The following is a 26,983-nucleotide window of genomic DNA, read 5'->3' as shown; positions in this document are numbered from 1 at the left end:
AAATCACAGTAAGATTCGTTTTTATTGTTTGTAACACACAACTAAAAAAAAACCCTGACATTTTAATTTCACAGAATGGGCATATGATTAGTGAAACTGAACAGTTCAAATTTCTAGGTGTTCGAATAGATAGTAAACTGTCGTGGAAAGCCCACATTCAGGGTCTTGTTCAAAGATGTAATGCTGCTGTTTTTACTATTCAAACGGTATCTGAAGTGAGTGATCATTCAACACTAAAATTAGTCTACTTTGCTTATTTTCATTCACTTATGTCGTATGGTAGTATATTTTGAGGTAACTCTTCACATTCTAAAAGGATATTTTTGGCTCAGAAACGGGCGGTTCAGGCAATAAGTGGTGTAAGTTCACGAAGCTCTTGTTGACCCCTGTCCACCAGTCTGGGTATTTTGACAATGACCTCTCAATGTATATATTCCTTACTGTCATTTCCTCTTAACAATATTAGCTTATTCCCAAGAATAAGCAGCTTTCACTCAGTTAATACTCGGAAGAAATCAAACCTGCATTTGGATCAGCTCTTGTGCAGAAAGGGGTGCAGTATGCTGCTGCATCCATTTTCAGTAAGCTACAACTAGAATTCAAAGATCTTGGCAGTAATACATGCACTTTCAAATTGAAACTGAAGAGTTTCCTCATGGGTTACTCCTATTCTGTCAAGGAGTTCCTTGAAAAATTAAGCTGATTCTTATTGTCTTGTTGGTTGCGTTTACTTAAACTTATGGCTTGACTTTTTTCGGGTTCATAAACATTTTATTTTTATCTGTTATTACTTTTTTGTTGTAATTTCATGTACTGACACGTTCCATGACCTTGGAGATTTGCTCCTCAATTTGGTCCTACAGAACTTGCATAAATAAAAATAAAAATAAAATAAATAAGCAATCCCACCATGGTTCAACCTCCTCCACTTAAACCAATGGACCCCTTTCCAGCCTACAGAAGAAGGCGAAGAAGGAGAAGGAGAAGGAGAAGAAGAAGAAGAAGGGGAAGGGGAAGGGAAGGTTAATTAGCAGGCTTAAGTTGATTAAGTTGCACCTTGAGGACCTTACCAGTGACCAGATGCCGACAAACAAGTTAACTGGACCCAGACTTTTGAGGATAGAGCTTGGGCCTATGAAACGAGAAGTGACCTGGCTCATTCCCAATTTCCCTAAGATCTTCAGGAGTAACTCATGAAGACAGGATGTTGTTGCTATCCCACAAGTTGGGTAGAGGGGAATTGATGGGATACACAAACAAGAGAGTAGTATGAACTGCCTTGGATACTTCGTGGTGCACAGTGCTAAATGCAAAACTGAACTGAGCCAAGGTGGTATCCCACTTACTTGGAGACTTATAATGGCAAACGATCAAAGCTGACTTAAGGTTGCTGATTCACTCTCTCAGCAAAAGATGCCTGGGGATAATATGGTGTAGTGGTTAGGTGCTTAACAGCATTAAAAAAGCAAAACTGCTTAAACTGTTTGGAAACAAACGCTGGAGCATTATCACTAATAAGAGCCTAGGGGGTCCAAACCAACTGAAGATGTCGTCAGATGTGCCATGGTAATGGCTGCCATGATCCGATGACTAGGGATTAACCAAACAAATCTGGAAAACGCATCAACAACCACCAGAGGATCGGAATATCTCTGTTCCCCTTCTTGGTAAGAGGAAGCGGCCCTACGTAATCGATAAAAAGTTTATCCACAGGGTTCTCCTCTTCCTCTGATTGTAACACCCCTTTGGAGGATTATTACTGGGTTTAGACTTCTTACAGGCTTCATACTCACACACTATTCGCCTGATATCCTTATATAACTTCGGCCAAATGAGGTGAGCATTATCCTTTCTCAAGGATTTATAGAGGCACAGATGTCCTCCCAATAGAAAATTATGAAAATAATGGAAAACAGGAGGCACCAGCTCCTGAGGCAAACAAATTTTAAAATCCCCAGCTTCGTTAACACGTTCATGTAGTATGAGTTGTTTTCTTAACGGACCCCACAACAGATCTTGATCCTGTTTGATCTTCAAGGTCCACAAACAACTGAGAAACTTCAGCTAAAATGGTACACACAACCAACAGAGTGAGACTCACTAACGCCCTTGTTCTAAACAGCCCCCTCCCTCCTGAAAAAAGTGACTGACGGCGTCGGTGACTTGGTTGTCAGATCCTTTTATGTGTTGCACCTTGAAATGAAATGCAGAGATGTGGATCGCCCACCTGCTAATCCTACCAGTTGTCCTAGGTCGAGCCAACACCCACCTTAGGGCGTGATTGTCTATCTTGAGATCAAACTCCCTATGCTGAAGATAGAACTGAAACTTCACTAAGGGGAAAAGCGCATCTGGTGCCTCGCACTCATAAACGGCATAATTCATCTTGGGACCAGGCAACTTTCTAGACACAAAAGCTAATGGGCATCTTGTACCTTGATCCTCTTGCAACAACACTGCAGTAATACCAGAATGTGAGGCATCAGTTTGAATGATAAATCTTTTGCCAAAATCCAGGAAAGCTAAGACTGACAGATTGGTAATAGCAATCTCAATAGCTTAAAAGCCCCCTGTTGGCTCTCACCCCAGACAAATTTCTTCCCCTTCCTATGTAATTTATTCAACGGAGCAGCCATCTGGTCAATAAATCTGGCTATCTCCAAAGGTCTCTTTAATTTTCCTGTAGGCAGTACCTATCTTACCCCTAGTGAGATAAGCCTCTACATCCTTACATTTGTCCTCTAGCCATCCCTGCTTAGCCATTTTGCACTTCCTGTCGATACCATTTTTGAGACGTTTGTATTCCTTTTTGCCTGCTTCATTTACTGCATTTTTATATTTTCTCCTTTCATCAATTAAATTCAATATTTCTTCTGTTACCCAAGGATTTCTACTAGCCCTCATCTTTTTACCTACTTGATCCTCTGCTGCCTTCACTACTTCATCCCTCAAAGCTACTCATTCTTCTTCTACTGTATTTCTTTCCCCCATTCCTGTCAATTGTTCCCTTATGCTCTCCCTGAAACTCTGTACGATCTCTGGTTCTTTCAGTTTATCCAGGTCCCATCTCCTTAAATTCCCACCATTTTGCAGTTTCTTCAGTTTTAATCTACAGGTCATAACCAATAGATTGTGGTCAGAGTCCACATCTGCCCCTGGAAATGTCTTACAATTTAAAACCTGGTTCCTAAATCTCTGTCTTACCATTATATAATCTATCTGATACCTTTTAGTATCTCCAGGGTTCTTCCATGTATACAATATTCTTTCATGATTCTTAAACCAAGTGTTAGCTATGATTATGTTACGCTCTGTGCAAAATTCTACCAGGCGGCTTCCTCTTTCATTTCTTAGCCCCAATCCATATTCACCTACTACGTTTCCTTCTCTCCCTTTTCCTACACTCGAATTCCAGTCACCTATGACTATTAAATTTTCGTCTCCCTTCACAATCTGAATAATTTCTTTTATTTCATCATACATTTCTTCAATTTCTTCGTCATCTGCAGAGCTAGTTGGCATATAAACTTGTACTACTGTAGTAGGTGTGGGCTTTGTATCTATCTTGGCCACAATAATGTGTTCAGTATGCTGTTTGTAGTAGCTTACCCGCATACCTAATTTGCTATTCATTATTAAACATACTCCTGCTTTACCCCTGTTTGATTTTGTGTAGTCACCTGACCAGAAGTCTTGTTCCTCCTGCCACCGAACTTCACTAATTCCCACTATATCTAACTTTAACCTATCCATTTCCCTTTTTAAATTTTCTAACCTACCTGCTCGATTAAGGGATCTGACATTCCACGCTCCGATTCGTAGAACACCAGTTCTCTTTCTCCTGATAACGACATCCTCTTGAGTAGTCCCCGCCCGGAGATCCGAATGGGGGACTATTTTACCCCCGGAATATTTTACCCAAGAGGACGCCATCATCATTCAATTATACAGTAAAGCTGCATGCCCTCGGGAAAAATTACGGCTGTAGTTTCCCCTTGCTTTCAGCCGTTCGCAGTACCAGCACAGCAAGGCCATTTTGGCTATTGTTACAAGGCCAGATCAGTCAGTCATCCAGACTGTTGCCCTTGCAACTACTGAAAAGGCTGCTGCCCCTCTTCAGGAACCACACTTTTGTCTGGCCTCTCAACAGATACCCCTCAGTTGTGGTTGCACCTACGGTACGGCTATCTGTATCGCTGAGGCACGCAAGCCTCCCCACCAACGGCAAGGTCCATGGTTCATGGGGGGGAAGGGGGGGGGGGGTCCTTTAGAAATGAGAAAAAGTAGTGATGCATAGGAGATGTAGACAACCTAATGACTCCCTCCTTCCACATACTCACCAATTTCTGTCTCAAGATTTTCATTTTGGATGGCGAGAGGCAATAAGGAGACTGTCACACCAGAAGATCGTCAGCCAACCATATGTGGTACTGAATGATGTTAGTGAGCCCTCAACTTATTAGAGAAAGCATCGGGAAAGTACCGTAATAAACTCAACAACTGCCCTGCCTGATCCGGCACAAGACGGACCACACCAAATTCATTGGAGCTACAATTCACTGAATCCCCCTTACTTGTGCAGCGGCAAGAGCAAAAGGATGTCTTGTCACTAGGTGAAAACCAAAGAGAGAAGGTGTGGCTTGCAAAGTCGGGAATTAACCCAGTTTTCTGAATAAATTGACACCCGAGCAACAAATTGAGTGCTAGATTTTTAACAAGCAAGAGCATAACAGGCCATGAGAAATTGCATGTGGACAAACTGCCACACAAATCGCTGACCAGAGGCCACTCTTGCCCATTGGCCGCATGATATCTCTGAGGGCAGGGAGGCGCTTAAGATGATTTCCACAAATGTCCTAACTCCAAATACCAATTAAATTCAGTAGGGACATGGAGCTACCAGAATCCAACAGTGTGCACAAGGGTTCTTGTCCAAGACGGGCACTGACAGGAGAGGGCAGATCTGGAGAGAGCTTGAATATGCACTCCCCATGGAGCACGCCTCCGATGGAAACAATCCTCCCCCCTCTTCATCACCTGGCATTGTTTGCTGGGTCTAGGAGCTCTTGTTACGGGATGCTTGCGCACCAAGTGATCGTGGGTGCGGCACTGAAAACAACCTTTCCCAGAAAATGTGTTGGATGCTTCAGGAGCACTATTAATTCTCGAGATGGGTGGAGGAGCTTCCAGGTGCTCCTCACACCTGTGCTCATCATCGGCAAATGACAAGGTTTCAAGCGAATCAACTTATGTTCGCAATTCCCAGAAGCTAGTGGGGCAGGAAGAAAAGTCAAAGTGCGACCTAACCTCAGCACGCATGCCCACCAAAATGTTTGATACAGTATGGAGTTTCAAAGTGACATACCAAGAGCCAAGGTGGTTAGGCACACTCTCTCAACATACTGTCTCAGCAGTTCAAATGATGCCTGCACCCACCAGTAACGTTTGTGTTCAAGCTCGTTCTGCACCCACAGAGAGAGCTTCTTAGCAACAGTCAGTCCCCTTAGTTGTCCTATTGAGCTCTCCAACTTCAGGACTTAGGATATTAATCACTCAGAGTGCCTTTCACAAGGGGTAAAGTAACGCTAATATCACATGGTGAGTCATCCCTAGGGCACCTGCATGAAATTCAAATCACACCATCAGCCACAAAAATTGCTGAACACGGCCCAAGGTATTGAGTGAAAGCTGTGAAATACTGTTGAGTAGGCACATAATTGGTTGGGTAGTCCAGTGAAATGATTAGCTGTAAGACTACCTAAACTACCTAAACCTTGGCCCCCAGACACCTGGTCATAGAAGTGATGCGTTGGGGGTAGCTGCTGTACTTGCTCCTGGTTCCTGACTTTCCAAGCTTAAGGATGCTTCTTGGACCTGCAAATCCCTCACTCAACCACTCAGCTGTCCCACCCTGGACTGGCTAATTTGCAAGGAGGTTATGTCCCTCAAACAATTCCCCAAATGTGCTAGGTGGGCCTGAATTCTACCAATTTGCCTAACAGTAGGTTGACTGTCCTGCAAAAAGGACAGGTTTCACTGCACCTCATCCAATGCTGTGGATATATTATCGAGAGAAACACTTACCTCCACAATGATGCTTGCCAAAACTCAAAGCAGGGTGCCCAACCTGCCCACTAGTTCTGGAACTCAACCCTCAGTGCTAAGCTCCCGAATTTTAAGCTCATACTGCAGGTGCTCCGTCTCTGGATATCTGATTCCAGGGCAGCCCCTTGGATCCATAGCAAGCTAGGTACCTGTGAACAACGGAATAAATTAATACAAGCCTTCATTAATAACAGTTTCAGTTAAGCAAAATTACCAATTACAAAAAGGCAGGCTTTCTTTAATAACAGCTTCAGTTAAGTAAAATTACCAAGTAAAAAACAGCCAGGCCATCAATAATAACTACTTCATTTAAATAAAATTACCAAATAGAAACAAGTAGGCCTTCAGTGATAAAAGTTTCACATAAGTAAAAGTACCAAATACCAACGGACAGGACTTAAGTATGAAAATAACAGTTAAGACATCAAAATCCAAAACTTAACTGAAGTTCATGAATCGAAGCTGAAGCTTGTCAGTTCCTTAGGGGGCCCAGAATTCAGCACAGCGAAACTGGCTTCAACTCTCTCATCGGTGTGCCACATCCCAGAGCTGGCTGTCCAGTTTACACACAAAGACAGCACTCGTAATCAGCCACAGATTCAAATCGGCCCACAAATATGCCCACCAACTACTCGCTGGACTCCGTGCCCAAAACGCTTAAGCAAGTGCTTGCCTTACACGCTGGGCAGACCTCTCACACTGTCATCCTTGCTCCATTACCACTCCCCAACTCGCCATGCCACAACACGCCCCTCCCCATCGACAAGCTCGAGCAAAGATCTTAGTGGCCTCCAACCAGAGGGACATCACATGACAGATCGAGCTAGTGGCGCCAGGAATTCGAAAGCAACGCCATCAACCCCGCCACTGCTCCATATGTAAATCCATCTGGTGTTGAAAGCTTCTATGGCATTTAAGAGTTGGACAATTTGACTTATGAGGCATTTACAGACAAGTAAAATAACATTCTTCTCTGTAAATGTGCCTCATCAATCTGGAAGTTATTCTCTTTGGAGTTAGAAATGATGAATGCTGAATACGAAGAGGATTTAGCATGTAACAACATGAATAACTTTCTAAAAACTTAGAAAAATTTCAAGTCTTACATCCAGTTTTTGCAGTGTGTACACGTGCCTTTCATTTTCTGCCGTTATAAGAGGTGGACACATCAGAAGTTTGTCTGTGCAAGCTGGATTAGTATTATTATGTGGATTAAACAATAAGTTGTGAAAGTAGTTTGAAGAGTTTAGGACAATTTAATAAGAGGTAATTTTCATATTCTAATGATGTAGAATGATTTCACATAAACATTGCAAATTAATTTTTAAATGTGGCTACATCCTGAACATTTATAATTGCTTTAAGAAAGATAGATTATATTGATCAGACAGATAATGAAATGTTACTGTGTAATAGATACATGTTGTGAAGGATTTTTGGTAGCTTAGCTTTGATGGCAAGCTCTGACTGAGGAAATGGTTAGTTGAGGAAATAACACAGGAATAGATGACAGTTCTGGAACTGCTCATCCATGTAGGCGTATTACATTAAGAAATATTTGTACTGTATGGAACTGGGGACCCAGAAACAACATAGACTCTTCGTCCCCACCATAGCCCTCAGCGGTTCACAACCCAACAGGCTACAGCAGTCCACGCACCCCACCGCCACCCCACACCGAACCCACAGTTATTGTGTGGTTCGGCCCCCAGTGGGCCCCTACCGGGGAATGTCTGGCACCAGACGAGTGAAACCCCAATGTTCGCGTGGTAAAGTAATTATAGTGTATGCATACATGGAGACAGTGTTTGCACAGCAATCGCCGACATAGTGTAACTGAGGCGGAGTAAGGGAAACCAGCCCACATTCGCCGAGGCAGATGGAAAACTGCCTTAAAAATACTCACAGACTGAACGGCACACCGGACCTCAACACTAATCCATCGAGCGGATTCGTGCCAGGGACCAGCATGCCTTCCCACCCGGAAAGCAGTGTGTTAGGCCGCATGTCTAACTGGGCGGGTTAAGAAATATTTACATGTCAGGAAGAGGAGTGGAATATGATTACTTTCACCATAGAGAACATTGACATAACTGAAGGACATAATCCCATGAAACTGTTTCACTTCAGAACGAAGCAGAGGAAATCAACTATTATAAAAAGGATAGATTGCTACTTACTGTTGAGATGACACCACAGGCACAATGGAAAGGCTGTTACACTAAGCTTTCAGCCAAAGGCTTCTTAAGGAAAACACACACTCTCTCTCTCTCTCTCTCTCTCTCTCTCTCTCTCTCTCTCTCTCTCTCTCTCTTCAGGCACATGTGACCACTATCTCTGGCTGCTTCAGCCGAACTGCAAAAGTGTAGTGAGTGATAGCAGCATTTGGGAGTGGGTCACAGAAGGGCAAGGGGTAGCAGAGTATGGATTGGGGGGTGGGTGGGAGAGAACAGTGTTGTCTGGCAGTGTGTGCAGAGACTACTGTAGAGGGCAGCAGGACAAGACTCAGGCATAGGGGAGGGAAAAATGGAATGGAAAAGGAGAGAAGCAGAGAGGGAGAAAGATTGGTGGGTGCATTGGCAGAGACAGTGAGTGCAATGAGGGTGATAAATTGGGAGGAGGTGACAGGAAAGGGGAAGTTTTGGGGGCAGTAGGTTATTGTAGGTTGAGGCTGATATAATTTCGGAAGTGGGGCATGAGTGGTAAGGATAACTGTCATCTTAATACTTCTTATTCCAGTTCTGTCACAAGTTCATCGTACCCATTAGAGGGCAGCCCACCTGTGAAAGCAGCCATGTCATATAGCAGCTCTACTGCAATTGCTGCGTAGCTTTTTTATATTGTTATGACTACCAACCAGCTGTCTTACCAGGATGAACAGCCACCACCAAATTGTGGCCAAGAACACACTGGACCAACCTACTGCCCCCACACTCTCCGCCCAGCAGTTTCTCTGCCCCGCTCTTCCCTGTAATCGCCTACCTATTCCCATCCCCTTACCCGCATTGTGCTCACTCTCTCCCAACACATTCACCTGTCTTTCCCTGTCTCTGCTTCTCCTATTCCCCTCTGTGCCCCCAGGCCTTTGTCAAAAATACACACACACACACACACACACACACACACACACACACACACACACACACACACAGTCTTTGGCAGCTGGAGCTAGACTTAATTAGCTTCTTTGTCTTCTGTTTGTTTAGGCTGAGCTATTTTCTGTTTTTCTGTAACCCATCAAAGACTTCTTTGCTGAAAAACCCAAGAGCCTTCGAAACTTGGCCTAAGTTTAGTCTTTATAAAATAAACAAATACAGGTTTTTTATGTATACTTTTTGCAAATTAGTATTTATGTAAAATAAGGGAAAGGCAACCACTTACATATAGAGGACTGGTGCATGGCATACACAAATATGTGTCAGAAAACAGTTAATACTGTGTGGCTGTATGTGTGAATGTGTGTAATCATAGTAGAGAAACCTCAAAAGTTAGTGTTAACAGTTTTCTGTTATGCTTTATTATGTGCCACCTGTATAGGTAAGTGGTTGCCTTTCCCTTGTTTTACATATTTTTCCATTAAGGGATTTCCATTTTTGTTACGAAATATAGATTTGGTTATTGTGTGGTAATATTTTCATAAATGTTGGTTACAAATGCAATTATTATTGTTGTTTAGATTGCTACTGAACAGCAGGGAGATGGACCAGAGAAAAAAATTACGAGGCTTGCAATTGGTGTTGAAGGGGGATTTGATCCTGATGCCGGAAAGAAGAAATTTGAATATGAAGATTCATATTCCATTGTGGTGTTTCCATCACGCGACACCATAAAGTGGCCTAATTCTGATCTACCGGAAAAGGTAAGAAATGTTGCCAGTTGATTGTATAATATCATAATAACCACTTTCATGCAATTTTATTTTAAGTGTTCTGTTTAAAAATATCTTATGGTAATGTACTCATGTTCACAGTTTGTTACAACAGTGTTATAAAAATGGCACAATGTATATAGTACAGAGAGAGGGTAAATTCTTAAGAGTTGTTGAAATTGGACCAGTTTAAAAAGAAATTATACCTGTTGTCTCAATCACATGCATCATAACATGTATCCCAGTGGAAGATGCAGGAGGAATACCTGTTCCATATATCTGTCCACAAACTGTTATTCCACCCAAGCCACTAATGCTTCCTACCTTCATCAGGGCAAGGATACCTCCGAAGACAGCCATATAATCTGTCACCTTCCTTCCCTCCTGCCAATTTTCTTTATCCAGCCAATGAATGGTTGGGATTGGTATAGTACTTCTCCAATTATGCAGAGAACAGCCCTTGATCATATGTAGACTATTATTACAAAGCGTTCACCGCTCCCGGGGGCAGTTTTTGGCTGTATTGCAAACTTTTCTTAGGGAGAGTCCATGTACCATTCTGCCCATCCTGCCTAGGTCAGATCTCACATCATACTTCAAAGTGTTTGTGCATTGTGCATCTGAGGTAGGATGTGAGAATGAACCCTATACTCAACTTGTCGGCTGTGGAAAACCAACTGAAAACCACACCCAGGCTGACTGGCAACACTGGCCCGTGTCATTAATCGATCTGGGGCTGGTGTGCCTCTCCATGTCCCGGAATCGGACACTTTAAGGGCTCAGCTAGCCAGGTGGGTAAACTAACAACTTAATTCCGACCACTACCAAACATTTTACATCAAAAGTGCCTCTCTCAGGGTATCTACCAAGATATGTGGCTATTGCAAACTGTGTCCTACCAGACCAGATAGTTGCATGACATGCTGTTCAATATGATGTGTGAAACTTAAAGGCTGCTTCATGACCTATCATCCAACATAGCCCACACCCAGTCCCATACCACGCACTGAATATAACTTCTTTTCAATTGCACCAAGTGGGCAGGCACGTTGCTTAACCCTTTTGACTTCTTTTCAGGAGACATAGGGTTTGAATCCATGTACAGTTGCCCAGACTTGGATTACACACACAATTAAAGCAAGTGCTGGAATGACGATGACACTGGCCATTTTCTACCAATCTTCTTCCTTCTGATCTGTTAATGTTTGTCTCATTTGATGGACTGTGAGGTATCCTCAATTACATGATTATGTTCCATCTTGAATTTTACAATAATTTATGAGGATGCCAGCCATTAAGAACCTAAATTATGAATGACGGGTGATTAACAGTTAAGATTTGATAGTAACTGTGGAATGAGGAGCTTCTCTTCAAATTTTGAACTGCATAATGAGTAGCAGCCAATAGATGTGTCAATGATAACAGTTAAGGGGCCTGTGAAATTAAGCAGAGAAAAATTTAAGAAGGGATGGTAGTAGATAATAGAAAAACTCAATGTAATTCAATATAGTTCAATGAAAAAGTGGTAATTAGAACTTGTTACACACCTGGGGGACAAACAGTAGAAATGAGAACAACAGAAGAGATGGGTAGCGAGAAGGGTAAGAAAACTGTAGGGTAAAATGGAAAAATGAAATGAACAAGGTAAGGCATCAAACATGGCCAGGTGATGCCATTCATATTTGGTAGGTTGCTTGTCTACAACCTAAAATGAAAAACACTCAAGATATTTTGGCTCAAAGGTCTCCCCATCCTCCATTCCTACCCCTCTCCCTCCATACCCCACCTGCATTTGAGAAAATCTTACCCAAAATCCATAATGCCTAATCGACTCAAAACTGGTGGGATCAATAAGCAGTTGAGTATTGACTTGTGTGGATTCTGCAAACGCGTATTTTCTTAGAAAAGAGAGAACTTGTGTTTGGCTCCCAAATGCGTTCTGCTGTTTTTCATTTGTATTTTTTTCCATGTCAAAATTTCTGGTAAAGCAGTCTGTGAAAAATAACAAGAAGGTATGCAAATAAATTTCTCAAACAACTAGAATTAGTAAAGAATTAAAATTTAAATCCTGGCTGTCTTACAATGGCTCTTTCACTTACTCTGTTAAATGTCCTGTTTTCCTTTGAACAACTACATAGATAGTTCTGGTCATATAAACATTTGAGATAAATATACTCATGGCACCATGAACAATCTTCATACATCAGTATTGTTCCTTCTAAAGATGTGGTGAAAAAAATTTGGTTTACATTCAAAAATATTTCTTTTTCGGGAATTAATTATAATGCATAACGTCGCCTGGAAAATCGGTGTTAAAAGTTGTTCATGAAATGCATCCATATAGTTGTGCAGCGGTGGGTTTCCAGATGCACATTACAATTATGCACATACTTTGTTATTTTTTGCTTATTAATCACTTATTAACACTTCTCTTCCTGCAAGTTTCGATGTGTAAAAAAAATACAAATTAAAAATCTGCAGGATACATTTTAGAATCACGCATGTTCTCTGTGCCCCAGCTAAAAATCGTGGTTACTACACCTGTGGTGCTTTCATTGAACAGCATTTACTGTATGGGTACGTAAGTGCCAGTCATGGCAGTTTCTTTCCTCAATTTCTAGGAAAATGTTTTTTTCTGGACCCCATAAAGGATGAAAAATGCTCATTTTTCAACTATATGAAAAGCAAAATTGCTACTCACCATATAGCAGAGATGTGAATCGCAGATAGGTACAACAGAAACACTGTCACAATATAAGCTTTCAACCAACAAGGCCTAAGTCGAAAATAGTCACCACACCCCCGTGTGTGTGCAAACGCAACTCTCTCACATGACTGCAGGCTCTGGCAGCTGAAGCCACACTTCAGCTGCCAGTAGCTGCAGTCATATTGTTGCATTCCATCCTGGATTTTCCATTGTATCACTTTTCAACTATCTACATATCCTGTCAATTCTGAGTCAGTTACATGTTTTGAACTACAGGCAAAAATCAAACAATGGAAATCCATTATGGGATTGCGACAAAACAGGGTGGGATATTTTTACTTCCTCTCTTGTTTTACCATCTGCCTCCTTAAAATTCGTTTTTTTTTTTTTTATTACCATTAACATAGGTGAGTATAATCTGCATTTTCATAGAAGAGAAAGGTTGCCCCTCAGTTTTAAAGAATATAACACTAGATCTAATTTTGTGCTTAGTTGTATGTATGTAATTGATTTTGTAACTTATTTTGAGCACTGTATCTTTCATTATATGGCGAAATCAGTAATTGTTTCATAACATAAATTTTGTTGTTGACATATAAACAAATATAAATTCTGTACTAAGTAGAAACATTTGGAGGAACAACTAATAGCATTCTTAAAGACTATTTGGCTCTATTTGAAAACATTTTAACAAAGCCAGCCCTTATTTCCAAAGTAATTAACAGTTTTGTGACAAGTATTGTTTGCATAATTCTAGTTGTTAATTTAATGATTTAAACAAACAATTAGGCCAAATTCTTGTAGTAGAAGAAACTGTTAAAAAGAACCAACTTTTTGATGTATTCAGTTAATTTAATGAGTTAAGTTTTAATTGTAATTTCTGTACATTTAACTTTGAACAATGTGTAGTTTCAGTACCTATTACTGTGAGGATATATAAGGGCCCGATTTTTAGTCTCGAGACAGTCAGTCCGCAGCCGAGTTGCAGATGAGGAGCCTGTGTTGGTTAGAACAACGACAATGCATCAACTTACCAGTGAAATAAGTGTTACACCAATGGGCCGTGTGGTAAAACAATGACAGTGTCTGCTCCATATGTACCTTCCTATTAATCAAGAACTGTGAACTTTGTGGTTAGGTTTTTACTGCTCGTAGATGTTCAGCAGAAAACTCTTGTAGCAGTATGTGGATGTTCGCCTGCAACCTATTAATGAGGCTTAACGAAAGTTAGACAGTAGTGCTCTGGCCATAAAACTGTGTATTATTGGGGGGAGGGGGTTGTGAATAGTGAAAGTAAATAACTGTGAAACACAAATTTGCACCTGTCAGCTACATCATTTAAAGTAGACCGTACTGCAGTCCCACCCCCATTTTTTCAGCCAGTATGTCTACACTGAGGACGATCAACAAAGAAATAAAGCAGGTGAGCGTCATCACAGGATGTAACAATATCGTGAAAAGGGAAGTTGCTACTCACCATATAGCAGAGATGCTGAGTTGCAAATAGGCACAACAGAAAGACTGTCACAAATATAGCTTTCGGTCAGCAAGGCCTTCATCGAGAACACACACACACACACACCACACACACACACACACACACACACACAAGTGAATGTAGTCTCAGGCAACTGAGGCCACACTGCGAGCAGGACCCTATTGCTATCTCCAACAGCCTGAGCTGCCATTTTGTGGAAATTTGGAACTCTTCCCACCATCACCCTGCCTTCCTCCATTGGAAATGAGCGGAGGAGGCTCGGGCAATGCCCTTCTCTTCTTAGAATCGGGAGTGCTATAATGCCACCTATACTATGAGGGACCTATATCATGCTGTCAGTTCATCCTGATCCTCTGCCTCAGTGCCCGATGCTCTCCACTTTCAGATGTTGTAGCACCTTTCACTTGTGGGCAAGCACTTTCTGCTTAATATATACAACCTCATCTGGGCAGAAGGCACATTTTCTGGACGGTGCCGTGAAGCCACTGTCATACCCATACCTAAGCGCGGTAAGGACAAAAACCTTCCTTCTAGCCACCGCCCCACCTTTCTCACCAGCTGTGTTTGCAAGGTGATAGAACATATGATTCATGCTCTGCTGGTATGGTGGCTCAAGTCTTGCAATTTACTAACAACTGCACAGTGTGGATTTTGAATGTGCCATTGTACGGTTGACCATCTCATTACTGTGTACAGCCATGTTATTAATGGTTTTCTGTGGAAATCCCAGACTGACTGTGTTTTTCAATTTGGAGAAGGCCTATGGCACCTGCTGGAGAACTGGTATCCTCTGTACTCATTACACGTGGGGCTCCCGTGGGCCCCTTCCCTGTTTCCTTCAGGAATTTTTAAAAGACTGAGTTTTCAAGGTGCATGTGGGTTCTTCCGTGTCCGTGTGACTCAGGGTTCTGTCCTGAGTGTTGTCCTCGTTGACGATTTTGCTATCTATTGGAGTTCTCCATGGACCTGTCTCACTGAGTGGCGTCTTCAGGGATGTCTTAATCATCTTTAGTCCTGGAGTGTCGACGGTGGCTTCCGTTTTTTCTGCAACAAAACCGTCTGTTTGATTGTCTGGCAGTGCAAGTGGTTTCTCCTACCCTCTTTACATCTTGGGCCTGTCGCTCTTCCGTTCATTGAAACTACAAAATTCCTGGAGCTCATGCTCGATAGGACACTCTCTTGGTCCTCCCATGTGTCTTATCTGGCAGCCTGCTGTACACGGTCCCTCAATATCCTGTGTGTCCTCAATGGCACTTCCTAGGGTGCAGATTGAACCACCCTCCTTCGTTTGTACGGGTCCCTTGTCAGTTTGAAACTAGACTAGAGTGCTTTGTTTATGTGTTTGCACGTCCGTCCCTCTTACGCAGTCTCAACACTATTCACCATCATGGCATCCGTTTGGCCACTGGTGCCTTTTATACTTGCTTGATTGAAAGTCTGTATGCTGAAGCTGCTGAACTACCACTAGCCTGCGGCTGTGAATTTCTGCTCAGCAGGTAGGCATACCACTTGTCTGCCATGCGTGGCCACAGATCCTATGCCTCCTTATTCAATGATCCCTTGATCACCAGTATGGGGTGCGTCCCTCTTCTCTGTTACCTCCTGAAGTCCACTTTTGACACTTGCTCTGGTGGTGGCTTAACCTCACACTACCTGCAACTTCCCCGGTGGGTGTGAGCCCTTCACCACCTTGGCTCTGTGAAGCAGCCCTTGTTAACCTGGGCCTTCATTCACTTCGTAAGGACACTGCTCCATACTCACTCTATCACCTTCAGTTTCACAACCTTCGCATGGAACTTCGCGGTAGTACATGTGTGTATTTTGCAAGGAGGTTTGGGCTTGGTAGATATGGTTTTGCAGGTCTATATTGGCGGAATCTGAACAGGTGGAGGTCATTATGAAAGGAGGGGTGGTGCCAGAGGTGGCTAATTTGATGGTAAGGCCATTGTGGGAGATACTACGAGCCAAGCAACAATGCAAGAACAGTAAGTAGGACTGGTTTCTGGCTATGGATAAGGAAACCTTTCCGTATTGATGCAGATGCAAGGATCCATGGTGGTGGGCAAAATGTGAAAAATTACGTAAATGACATAGAATCATGTCCGAAAAATTTCTCCTACTATACAATCCCAAATTCTTGGAACCCATAACACAAATTGAAACTCTTGCCCTCCAGGAACTATAGCAACATGCACAATACCACTTCAAAAAACTTTCCACCCTGCTCACTTCCTACTCCTGCCTTGGAGTACCATTGTCCACCCCCTCTACAACAATCTCCAATCATCATCCATGTCCCCTCATAGCTGACAAACCCTGTCTTGCAGACCTACTACATTTACACCACCCTCCAAAACTCGCCAGTGGAAACACTTCTTCACCATCAACTCTACCAATCAGCCTCAACCAAAGACCAATGTTGAACCCTGCCTAACTCAGTTCACTCTTCCATCCATGATCCACCCCCACTGCCCACAGATCTCCCCCCCCCCCCCCCCCCCCCTGTTAACTTTCCAGAATTTCTTAACCTCAAACATTGCCTCACAATCATTCCCCAAATCCCTCAACATGCAATCTAATGTTACATCTGGAGGAAGAACTGCACTCCACCATTTAAAAGCTAATCTCAACCTTGTAAAGCTACCTGCTGATAAAGGCTCCACCACTGTTGTTTTGAACCACAAGGATTATCTGGCAGGACTCTGCCAGCTGTCAGACACATCCACCTACAAACTTGCCACGGCGACCCTATTCCAAATCGAGCAGGTTCTCCAGTCATTCCTCAGATCCTTTGACCCACCCTAGAATCTCTTCCCGGAGTCCATCTCTCTGCTCACCCCTACCATTCCCCACACTCCCATCTTCTACATGCTTTCCTAAAATCCATGAACCCAACCACCCAGGGCGCCCCATTGTGGCCGTTACTGTGCCCTCTCTGAGAGAATCTCTGCTCTCGTAGATCAACACCTTCAATTTCTCCAGCGACTCTCCACAGCTCATGTCCCTTTACCACACAGTGCCCTGCTCGTCACTATTGATGCCACCTCCCTTTACACTAACGTCCCTAATGTCCATAGCCTTACCACTATAGAACACTACCTGTCCCAATTCATGACAGATTCCAAACCAACAACCTACTTCCTAGTCGCCATGACCAACTATATACTCACCCACAATTACTTCTCCTTTGAAGACATTACCTACAAACAAATCCAGGGTACGGCTACGGGCACCCGCATGGCATCATCCTAAGCCAATCTATTCATGAGCCATCTAGAGGTGTCTTTCCTAAACAGCCAGGGTCCCAAACCCATCATCTGGTTCAGATTCATTGATGATCTCTTTGCGATTTGGATCAACGGTGGGGATACCCTATTCACATTCCTCCAGTACCTCAACAACTTCTACCCCATTTGCTTCACCTGGTCCTATTCAGCCCATCAAGTCATCATCTTAGATGTTGACCTCCACCTCAAAGATGGCTACATCAGTACCTCCGTCCATATCAAACCTACTAACCACCAACAATACCTCCACTTCGACAGCTGCCACCCATTCCATACTAAGAAGTCCTTTCCACACACTCCAGCCACCCATGGTCATCGCATCTGCAGTGACGAGTGGTCCCTCTCAAAATATACCAAGGGTCTCACTGAAGCCTTCACAAACTGTAATTATCCTCCCAACCTTGTACGAAAACAAATATCCTATGCCTTATCTTTCCAGTCTCCCACCACGTCACAAAGTCCCACCATTCAGCCACAGAGGAGCAGTCCCCTCATAACTCGGTACTGGAGCAACTGAATGCCATTCTCTGCCAGAATTCTGACTATCTAGTTGTGCCCTGAAATGAGAAATGTCGTGCCCACTATCCTTCCCACCTCTCCCACAGTGGTATTCCACCATGCACTGAACCTCCATAATATACTCGTCCATCCCTACACAACCCCTGCTCCCAATCCCTTACCTCATGGCTCATACCGCTGTAATAGACCTCGATGCAGGACCCATCCCATACAGCCTCCTACCACCACCTACTACAGTCCAGTCACAAACATCACTTATCCCATCAAAGGCAGGGCTACCTGTGAAACCAGTCATGTAATCTACAAGCTAAGCTGCATCCACCATGCTGCAATCTATGTGGGTATGACAACCAACAAGCTGTCTGTCCGCATGAATGGCCACCTACAAACAGTGGCCAAGAAACAAGTGGACCACCGTGTTGGTGGGCACGCTGCCAAACATGACATCCTTCATTTCAATGCCTGCTTCACAGCCTGCACCATATGGATCATTTCCACCAACACCAACTTTTATGAATTGTGCAGGTAGGAACTTTGCCTGCAATATGTCCTACATTCCTGTAATCCTCCTGGCCTCATTCTTCATTAGTCATTGTCCTCTCCCATCCAGCCCCTTCTCTCTTCCCATTCCAGCACAACACAGCCCTCATCCTTCCATTGCACCCAGTCTTTTTACTTCTCTTCTTTTTCAACAATCCCCCCCCCATCTAACCTCGAGACTGCACATAGCTGCCCTACCCTCTTTCCACCTCATCTGTGTGCGCTCCCCAATAGCACATAGACATCGCTGTCCACCACGCCTACCCTACTATTCCCCCTCCCCCTCCCCCCCCCAGCCCCAGCCCCAGCCTCCACCTTACCGCCACCCAGTCACCACTCCCATCATGCACTGGTGTTGCTGTTCGCAGTGTGGCCTCAGTTGCTTGAGGCTGCAGTCACGTGTGTGTGAGTTGCGATTGCTTGAAGAATATGTGTGTGTGTGTGTGTGTGTGTGTGTGTGTGTGTGTGTGTGTGTGATCTAAACTTGATGAAGACCTTACTGGCCAAACGATATATTTGTGACAGTCTTTTTGTTGTGCCTATCTGTGACTCAGCATCTCTGCTATACGGTGAGTGGCAACTATAATTTTCACAATTTTGAACTACAGGGGTGGCTTTCTCAAAACGAGCAATAATATGAGGGACGTTCAATAAGTAATGCGACACATTTTTTTCTCAGCCAGTTTCAGTTGTAAAACGTTTGGAATTTGTGTGTGACATCCACTTCATCCCCTGTAATTTCATGGTATTCAGATAGGTGGTGGCACTAAGTCTTCAAAATAGCATCAGTAATGGAGGTGCGGCCCAAGCAGAGAGCTGTGGGTGAGATTTTTGTGAAAAACCAGAGCATCGCAGATATTCATAGGCACTTGTAGAATGTCTACAGAGACCTGACAGTAAACAAAAGCACCACGAGTCATTAGGCAAGGTGTCTGTCATCTTCACTACAAGGTCACGCAAACCTGTCTGATCTCCCATATACCAGCAAACCACACACAGCTGCGATACCAGCAATGTTAGAACATGCCGACACTCTCATTCGATGTGATCAATGGATCACTAACACCCACCATGCTGCTCAACTGGATGTCCCTGTTGACTGTGCTTGACCCACTGTTGCACTGTTGGGGTACTCAAAGATGTGTGCCCTCTGGGGTCCCTTACCACCTCTTAGAAGACGATAAAGAACGACAAATGACTGTCTAAGTGGAATTGCTTGCATATTACGAGGCTAATTGCAACAATGTTTTATTGATCATCATTAGAGGCAATGAAACATGGGTTTATCACTTCGAACTGGAAACAAAATGTCAATCCAATCACCTCTTCCTTAAAGAAAATACTCTCAGCCAGCAAATTCATTGCAATGATCTTCCAGAATTCTGAAGGGGTTTTTCTGTCTGATGTTCTTCCTCATGGTGCAACAATCAGCTCTGATGTGTATTGTGCTACCCTCAGGAAATTGAAGAAACAACTTCAGTGTGTTTGTGGCCACAAGAATGCAAATGAACTTCTCCTTCTCTGTGACATTACAAGGTCTCTCACACAACTGTGCACCAGACAGAAGCTCATAAAACTTCAATGGACTATTCTTCCTGAACCACCGTACACCCTAGATTTCTCACAGTCAGTCCATCTGTTTGGTCCAATGAAGGATGCACTCCATGGGAAGCAGTACGTGGATAATGGTAAGGTTATTGATGCAGCGAAAAATTGCCTCCAACGTTGACCAGTAGAATGGTACCTAAGCAGGCACACAGATCCTCCCAGTAAGATGGCGTAAGGCCATCATATTGAATAGAGATTATGTTGAAAAACAGGGATGTGGACAGAAGAGTAGGGAATAATATGGTGTTTTGGAATTTGTATAAAACCAGTCTGCTTTCAGAAAAAACTCTTCATTACTTACTGAACACCCCATATGTCTTAGTCTTTTGTTTTAGTTGATACACAAGCAACTTGCTAAATGTCACCAGTGTGTTCTGTCTTTCTCACACCACAAATTATAGCTGTTCTCCTCGTCAACAATGCCTAGCACGTAAGGATGTAGTTACTGTCTATGACACCCCGTTGAGAAGTTAACATATAAGTGGTGATCAAAAAATTTCCGTTGGAGGCCATTGCTGCTGCATAGCATGACTTTGGTGTGAGTATATACTACATTTTATAGACTATAAGATACACTTTTTTCTTCGAAAAATTGCCTGAAAAATTCAGGTGTGTCTTATACTCAAAATTAATAAAAAAAAAAAAAAAAAAAAAAAAAAAGGTTGAGTGTTTAATTTATAATTCCCACTAGGTTTAAAAATGGCTATATATTCGATGCCATAGGAAACCTCTCTCTATCTGGCAACATCTGATTCAATTCACAGCAGCAATGCACCAATGCAACAGACATTAGTTGTGGGGATTCACAGACTTACTAACACTGTTTCCCTCCTGCTGTGCCACAACAGACCAAGAGCACTGTCTAGCCTATGATATGTCACTGCAACCTATGGTGCCAGCGAACTTGAATTGAAAGTGATTTGTATTATTGGTAACAGCACAATATTTTTGTTGGGTAGCTAGTTTCCTAATGGGAAAAATAAAAGGTATTCATTTGGGGTGGCCTACAGATTGAAAATAATAGCATATGCGGAACAACATGGAAACAAAGCAGCTGAGCAGCATTTCAGCCCTCCACCAACAGAAAAAACCATTTGCGATTGGCGGGCTAAGAAGAACTGAAAAAAATGAGAAATACTAAAAGTGCAAATAGAAGACTGAATGCAAAATGACCAAAACTATATGATGATGATGATGATGATGATGATGATGTATTGAAATGGATTCAAGAACACCGCCAAGATGGCATTGTAATTAATACAAAAATGATTCAAATACATGCTCATAACTTAGTGCTACAGTGGAACTTGACAGGTTTTAAGGGTAGATTTGGTTGGTGCTACAGGTTTATGAAGTGTCGCGGACTTAGCATGCGAACCAAAACCAAAATATCTCAGAAAATGCCCCAAGAGTATGAAGAGAGAATATTATCTTTCCATCACTTTATTATTCAACTTCAAAATAAAACCAGTGTGGAGCTAAGCCAAATCGTGAATATGGAAAGAAACTCCTCTGACATCTGATGTACCGAGTAACAGAACTGTTCCCATGAAAGGTGCTAAAACGGTAACTATAAAAAACAAGTGGACATGAAAAAATGGACTACACTGTTGACCTTTCATGTTGTGCTGGTGCTACTAAATGTAATCCAATGATCATTTTCAAGCACAAGCAATGCAAAAACCTTCTGAAATACTGCCAGGTGTCATTGTTCATGTACATGACAAGGGATGCAGGGACAGGGCTCGTATGAAATTATGGGTTAACAGAGTGTGGGAGAGAAGGAAAGGTGCTTTGTTGAAGAAGAGTTCTTTTCTTGTGCTTGCTCATTTTCGTAGTCATTCAAAAAATTCTGTGAAAGAGAAATTGAGATTGCTGTTATTGTGGGAGGATTTACAACCTCTTGATGTCTCGATAAATAAACCAGTTAAAATTAATATGAGAGAGGAATGGAACAAATGGGTGTTGGATGAAACCCAACAAGAATTCATGCCTAAAGGAGCATTGAAACGACCTACAATCAAACAAGTGTGTCACTGGATAAGACAGTTGTGATCTAGAGTGAGAGAAGACATTATTATTGAATCTTCCAAGGAGTGTGGCATAACAACACTCTCAATGGCAGTGAAGACCCTCTTATATGTGAAGAGGACAATGATGATGAATGAGGAGAAGGAGAAAGTTCAGATGCCGATTTTCAGGGATTTTAAAGGTCTGTTTGATTCTGTAACAAATGATTTCTTTAGTCTGGCTTTGCACCCTATTAATAAAAAAATGTTTAAAAATTCAGGTGCATCTTAGTCCATAAAATACAGTAAGCATCAACATGTAGGCGAGGGATTAGTGTGGCATTTGTATTTTTTTAATGTGCATGCAGTAAATGCAGGAATGTGAACTGTGACAATGTTATTACCCAATACATCCAAACCATTCCAAAGTACTGTTGTTCTTTTCTTGGCTGCCAGAGGACAAATACTGGTGGACATCCATTGGAGAATGAGGGATGTATATTTGGCACCATGTCTGCCAAAAACCACCACTGTGGTATGGTGTGCCAAGTTTTGTGTGACAAGGGTTGCTGCTGCTTCATGATAATGATGCATATCCCTAGATCGCAAATGCCGTAACACAGAAATTACGCCAACTCAAGTGGAACATGCTTGAGCAACCACTCTGTAGTCCTAACCTCTCTCTGTGTGATTATCACACCTTCAACCCCTTAAAAAGGCCTTGTAGGGTCGATGATGCCTGTTGGAAAAGGGCATGCAGCAGGCAGTTGTCGACTTCTTGACACAGTAGGACAAGGTGTTCTTCTAAACGGGTATCCTCAACCTGGTGTGTCGGTTGTGGTTGCCCCAGTGCTGATGGTGATTTTGCCTGATTGGCATACCGATTCTGGGCTGTACAGCCTTCAAATGGAACCTTTCTGATCGTCCCTTATACGTGGAATATTGTCAAGTCACATCCGCACCTGCCACGCTGTGCTGCAACGAATCATGCAAATGCAAAAAAAGAAGTTTGGCACAGTATGTTGCATCTGGAATGGATGTCAGACCACTCTGCTTTGCGCCCCCCCCCCCCCCAACAAAAAAACAAAAAAAAAACATGCAGTTTTGGTAAATCAAAGGAAGTGGTTTGTTCGTGCATGGCTCTGTTTGGTTGGTGTTTCTCATTGCCCATGCAATGAACGTACTGCGCAGTTGTGCACTGCTTTGCATTGTTCTGCACCGCTCTGCAGCTTGCATTTGTGCACAATGCATCTGTTGTGGATGTGGCTTCACTTGTTAACATAATTATTGCCTTATTTGTTGTTGTCACACGTAATGGACACTGTCATCCCAGTGCTACTATGAAAATCTACATTGTATCTTCAGTGCACAAAAAACAGACTGTATGGGGGGAATAATGCTACTAACTGCAGTTTCATATGTTACATTTCCCTATATAAAGCTTGGGTCACTAAATATTCTCACCAGTTTGAATCTTCCGACAGTTCTGATGATGGAATGAAGTGGACACTAAAAGGTAATAGTAGGATGTTGAACACAACAGTGTCTCCTCCAATGCGATGACACCCTAGTATGTGTAGCTTGTGGAATACCGCTTCCAATGCAGCACATTTTTTGCCAGATACACTGTTACGCTGCTGGGACTTGCACTTACTCTTTGTTGACAGAGAGACAGATAAACTTTAAAATTTTACAAAGTGTCAGCCGCAGCCTTAAAGAAATTGTAAGTCTGTTTACTGATGTACATGAAAATCTTAAAGGTATGTAAAAAAAATCTCAGTTAAATTCTCAGAGGAAACAGATACGATTACTGGGGTACATTCCACATCAAAGCAACATTGTATGATGCCAATTCAGGCAAAGCCTTTCTCAGTGGATGGTGTGAGGCTGTGATTTCGATTTATTTGAGTCTCGTTTCAATATTTAAAATTCTTGGTGTTTAACTTCATTACAAATTATATGACATGCAGTCTCTTTGCATAGACTACTTCTAAATTAATTTCACATTAATTTACAGTTGCTCTCTGGAAGTTGGTGTATCCTCTGTTTAATACAGGAATTGTGTTAGTTTCCACTTGTTCCTAATATAAATTGTTCACCTAAATTTTTAATATAGGTCTTACCATAAATATTGCTAGAGTCAGTCAAACATTGCTTGGTAGTATCCACAATTACTTTTAAACGCATACTCAGATACCCAAAATCGAGAGTACAATCAAAACTTGGTTTTCTAATGAAACAGTGATTCTACAAGGACAATATAAAACAAAACATCAGAACAACATAGTTTATCCATTCAGTATCTCTTACTCTGTGTTATTGTCTGTAAGACCTCCAGAATGCATCTAATGGTTAGCACCAACACCACTACTACAACTTTGGGTAGTTCATGATCAGCGGAATACAGCGGGCCCAACCCACTAATAGAACAACATATAATCAGCAAAATATCTATCATTATAAAAACTATTAATAGTAACAGTACAAAACCTCACTTGTTGAAATGTTCAGGCCAAGAAGGTTGTTTTGATACTTCTTTCCCATTACCCTCGTGAGTGATTATCGTCTGTGTAACATAAAATAATTGTTCACTCCATTATACGATCTTCAGATTATTGTCTTAAGGGCATGCATACCGACAGAGTTAAAGTGATAAGATTATTTCAATAGAATCCATAACAGTCATGTTTCTTAACAATACCAGACAACGATCACCACAAACTGCATTCATGAGCAGAATACCAAACAAATCTACAAAGTATACTTAACAGAGTACACCTCTCAGGCTTAACCACATTATACAGTTCAATTTAGAATCTTCGCCCATTCATTTTGAAACAGGTTTATATTCTTAAATATTAAACCACTGCTCAAACCACAGCTGAGCAACCAGTGGCCCACGAGCCGGATCGAGCTGGTGATTGGTTTCATCTGGTCTGTGGAAGAAATTTGTGGGAGAGAGAGTGTGGAGGTAATTGGAACATTGCAAATGTTAAAACTGAAGGCAATTTGTAATGAATTAGCTGCAACCAGTTGTGTTCATAAGTTTTTATTTTTCTATTATATTATATCAAGATGCCTGGCATCTTATTCTCAGATGTTTACATTTATTTGCATGTCATGAACATTGTTTTTTAACTGACAGTGTTGCAGAATTTTATGACAAGTTCTTAAGACAGCTGTTATTAATTGTTGTAAGTAAAGATAGAATGTTCATGGTGCATTTAAAAATATATAAAAAATTGAAGAAAGGGGTGAACATAAAATGGATGTAGTCTTGAAAACACATTCTTAAGGTATAGTTTGCTGGTGTAGTGTGTTGGGAAAGGGGTACAATTCACATTGGTGCATTACCACGAAAACATGCGCTAGGAGCACTGCTCTTGCGTCACATGTCTAGGAGGCCCACGAACTTAATTAAGTATGTGAATCATGCTCGCAGATCATCATAGGTTGCCCATGCAGGCTTAGATGGTAAAATTTTATTCAGTTTTGTAGATCATACAACACACATGAATTCTATGCGCCACAGTAAATCAAACAATAATCATTCTGTCACCTTTTGGGAGCCATTTGAATTCTTTAACTGTAACATCAGTGAGATTTCTGCTACTAGCATCTCTCCATCAAAATTTGTCAGGTTTCTGCAGTAAGGCTGTACTTCTGAATAGCCTGAGATATGGATCTTGCTTACTGTATGAAATAAAAGGAAGGTTCATAAGGTGAAACATCTGAATATGCAAAAAAAAAAAAAGAAAAGGATGCTACAGAAATAAAGAAGAAAGAAAAAATGTAGCCCAAAACTCCGGCACCCTGCCTTAGGATCCCCTGTGCAAAAGAGCATCTCTTCACAGCCCTGGAGGATATTGATTTTCATTAATCCTACAGAACAGAAGCCATCAGTCTTGTCTACAACCCTTAACTCTGGTCGCAGCAACCTGCTGTTGAACGACTCATTATATTGCTATCACCCCATCTCCCCAGCTTCCTCACTGCCCACATATTCCTCACATCCTTATTGGCCCCCTCCCCTCATACTCCCCAGCTTCATCATTGCCCCCCCCCCCCCCCCCAGCCATGTCATAGCTTCCTTACTTACTGCCCCCCTATTCCTCAGCTTCCTGAACACCATGTCTGTTCCCCAGCTTCTGAAGTGCTTTCCTTTTCCTCATGTTCCTGATTGCCCCTCTTTTTCTGACATTCCTGGCTGCCCCCCCCCCCCTCCCCCCGCCAAATACCCATTTTCCTGACTGATGCCCCTCTCACTTATCCCCATGTTCCTGACTAGACTACCCCCTTATTCCCTTGTTTCTGACTGCACTCTTTTTTCCCCAGCCTTCTTGCTGTCCCCTTTTCCCCCGGCTTCCTTGCTGCCTCTCTTCGCTCCGTACCAGCTTCCTCGCAGGGCCCAGTTTCCAGTTTTCTTACTGCTCCCCTTTCCCCATGTTCCATCCTGTGCCTCTTTCTTGAGACCCAATTTCCCCTCCTTATCACTTAGGGGCTCAACAGTAATATTCTTCTTCAGAAGTAATGTATAGGATCACAAAAAAGTGTTGTTACTAATGGATGTTGAATGAACTCCATTAGAGATAAACTTTGTGTTACAAATTTCAAATTACCTAAATATCAAAGATGATTTTCTGAATGAGGTGTTGCCACTGACTATGCCAAGAAATTTTCTTATCGCAAAGCTAAGTTTTACATTTACCATAAATAAACTAATAGATAGCAAACAACTTAAAGCAGGGCTATCTGTCACAATTATTTAATGAAATAATTCCACCAATAGTTTGAACATTTTTCATTGTATTGAAATTAGTTGGTGATGGTGCACCTCTGAGA

At 42.3% G+C, this 26,983-nt stretch overlaps 1 protein-coding gene across 1 annotated transcript in view; it reads left to right on the top strand.

Moving 5' to 3' along the window:
* The window catches only part of LOC126473894 (ubiquitin carboxyl-terminal hydrolase 5), a 165,520-nt gene that overhangs the window by 29,799 nt on the left and 108,738 nt on the right, over positions 1 to 26,983 (top strand). Inside the window, exon 3 of the mRNA XM_050101234.1 lies at positions 9,782 to 9,964. Within this exon, the coding sequence (XP_049957191.1) occupies positions 9,782 to 9,964 (183 nt within the window). The remainder of the gene's footprint in view (positions 1 to 9,781; positions 9,965 to 26,983) is intronic.

The sequence above is a fragment of the Schistocerca serialis genome, chromosome 4 (assembly GCF_023864345.2).
Source record: "Schistocerca serialis cubense isolate TAMUIC-IGC-003099 chromosome 4, iqSchSeri2.2, whole genome shotgun sequence".
NCBI classification, from domain to species: Eukaryota; Metazoa; Arthropoda; class Insecta; order Orthoptera; family Acrididae; genus Schistocerca; species Schistocerca serialis.
The sequence above is the reverse complement of the archived record's forward strand: the minus strand, read 5'-3'. Positions and strand labels throughout refer to the sequence as shown.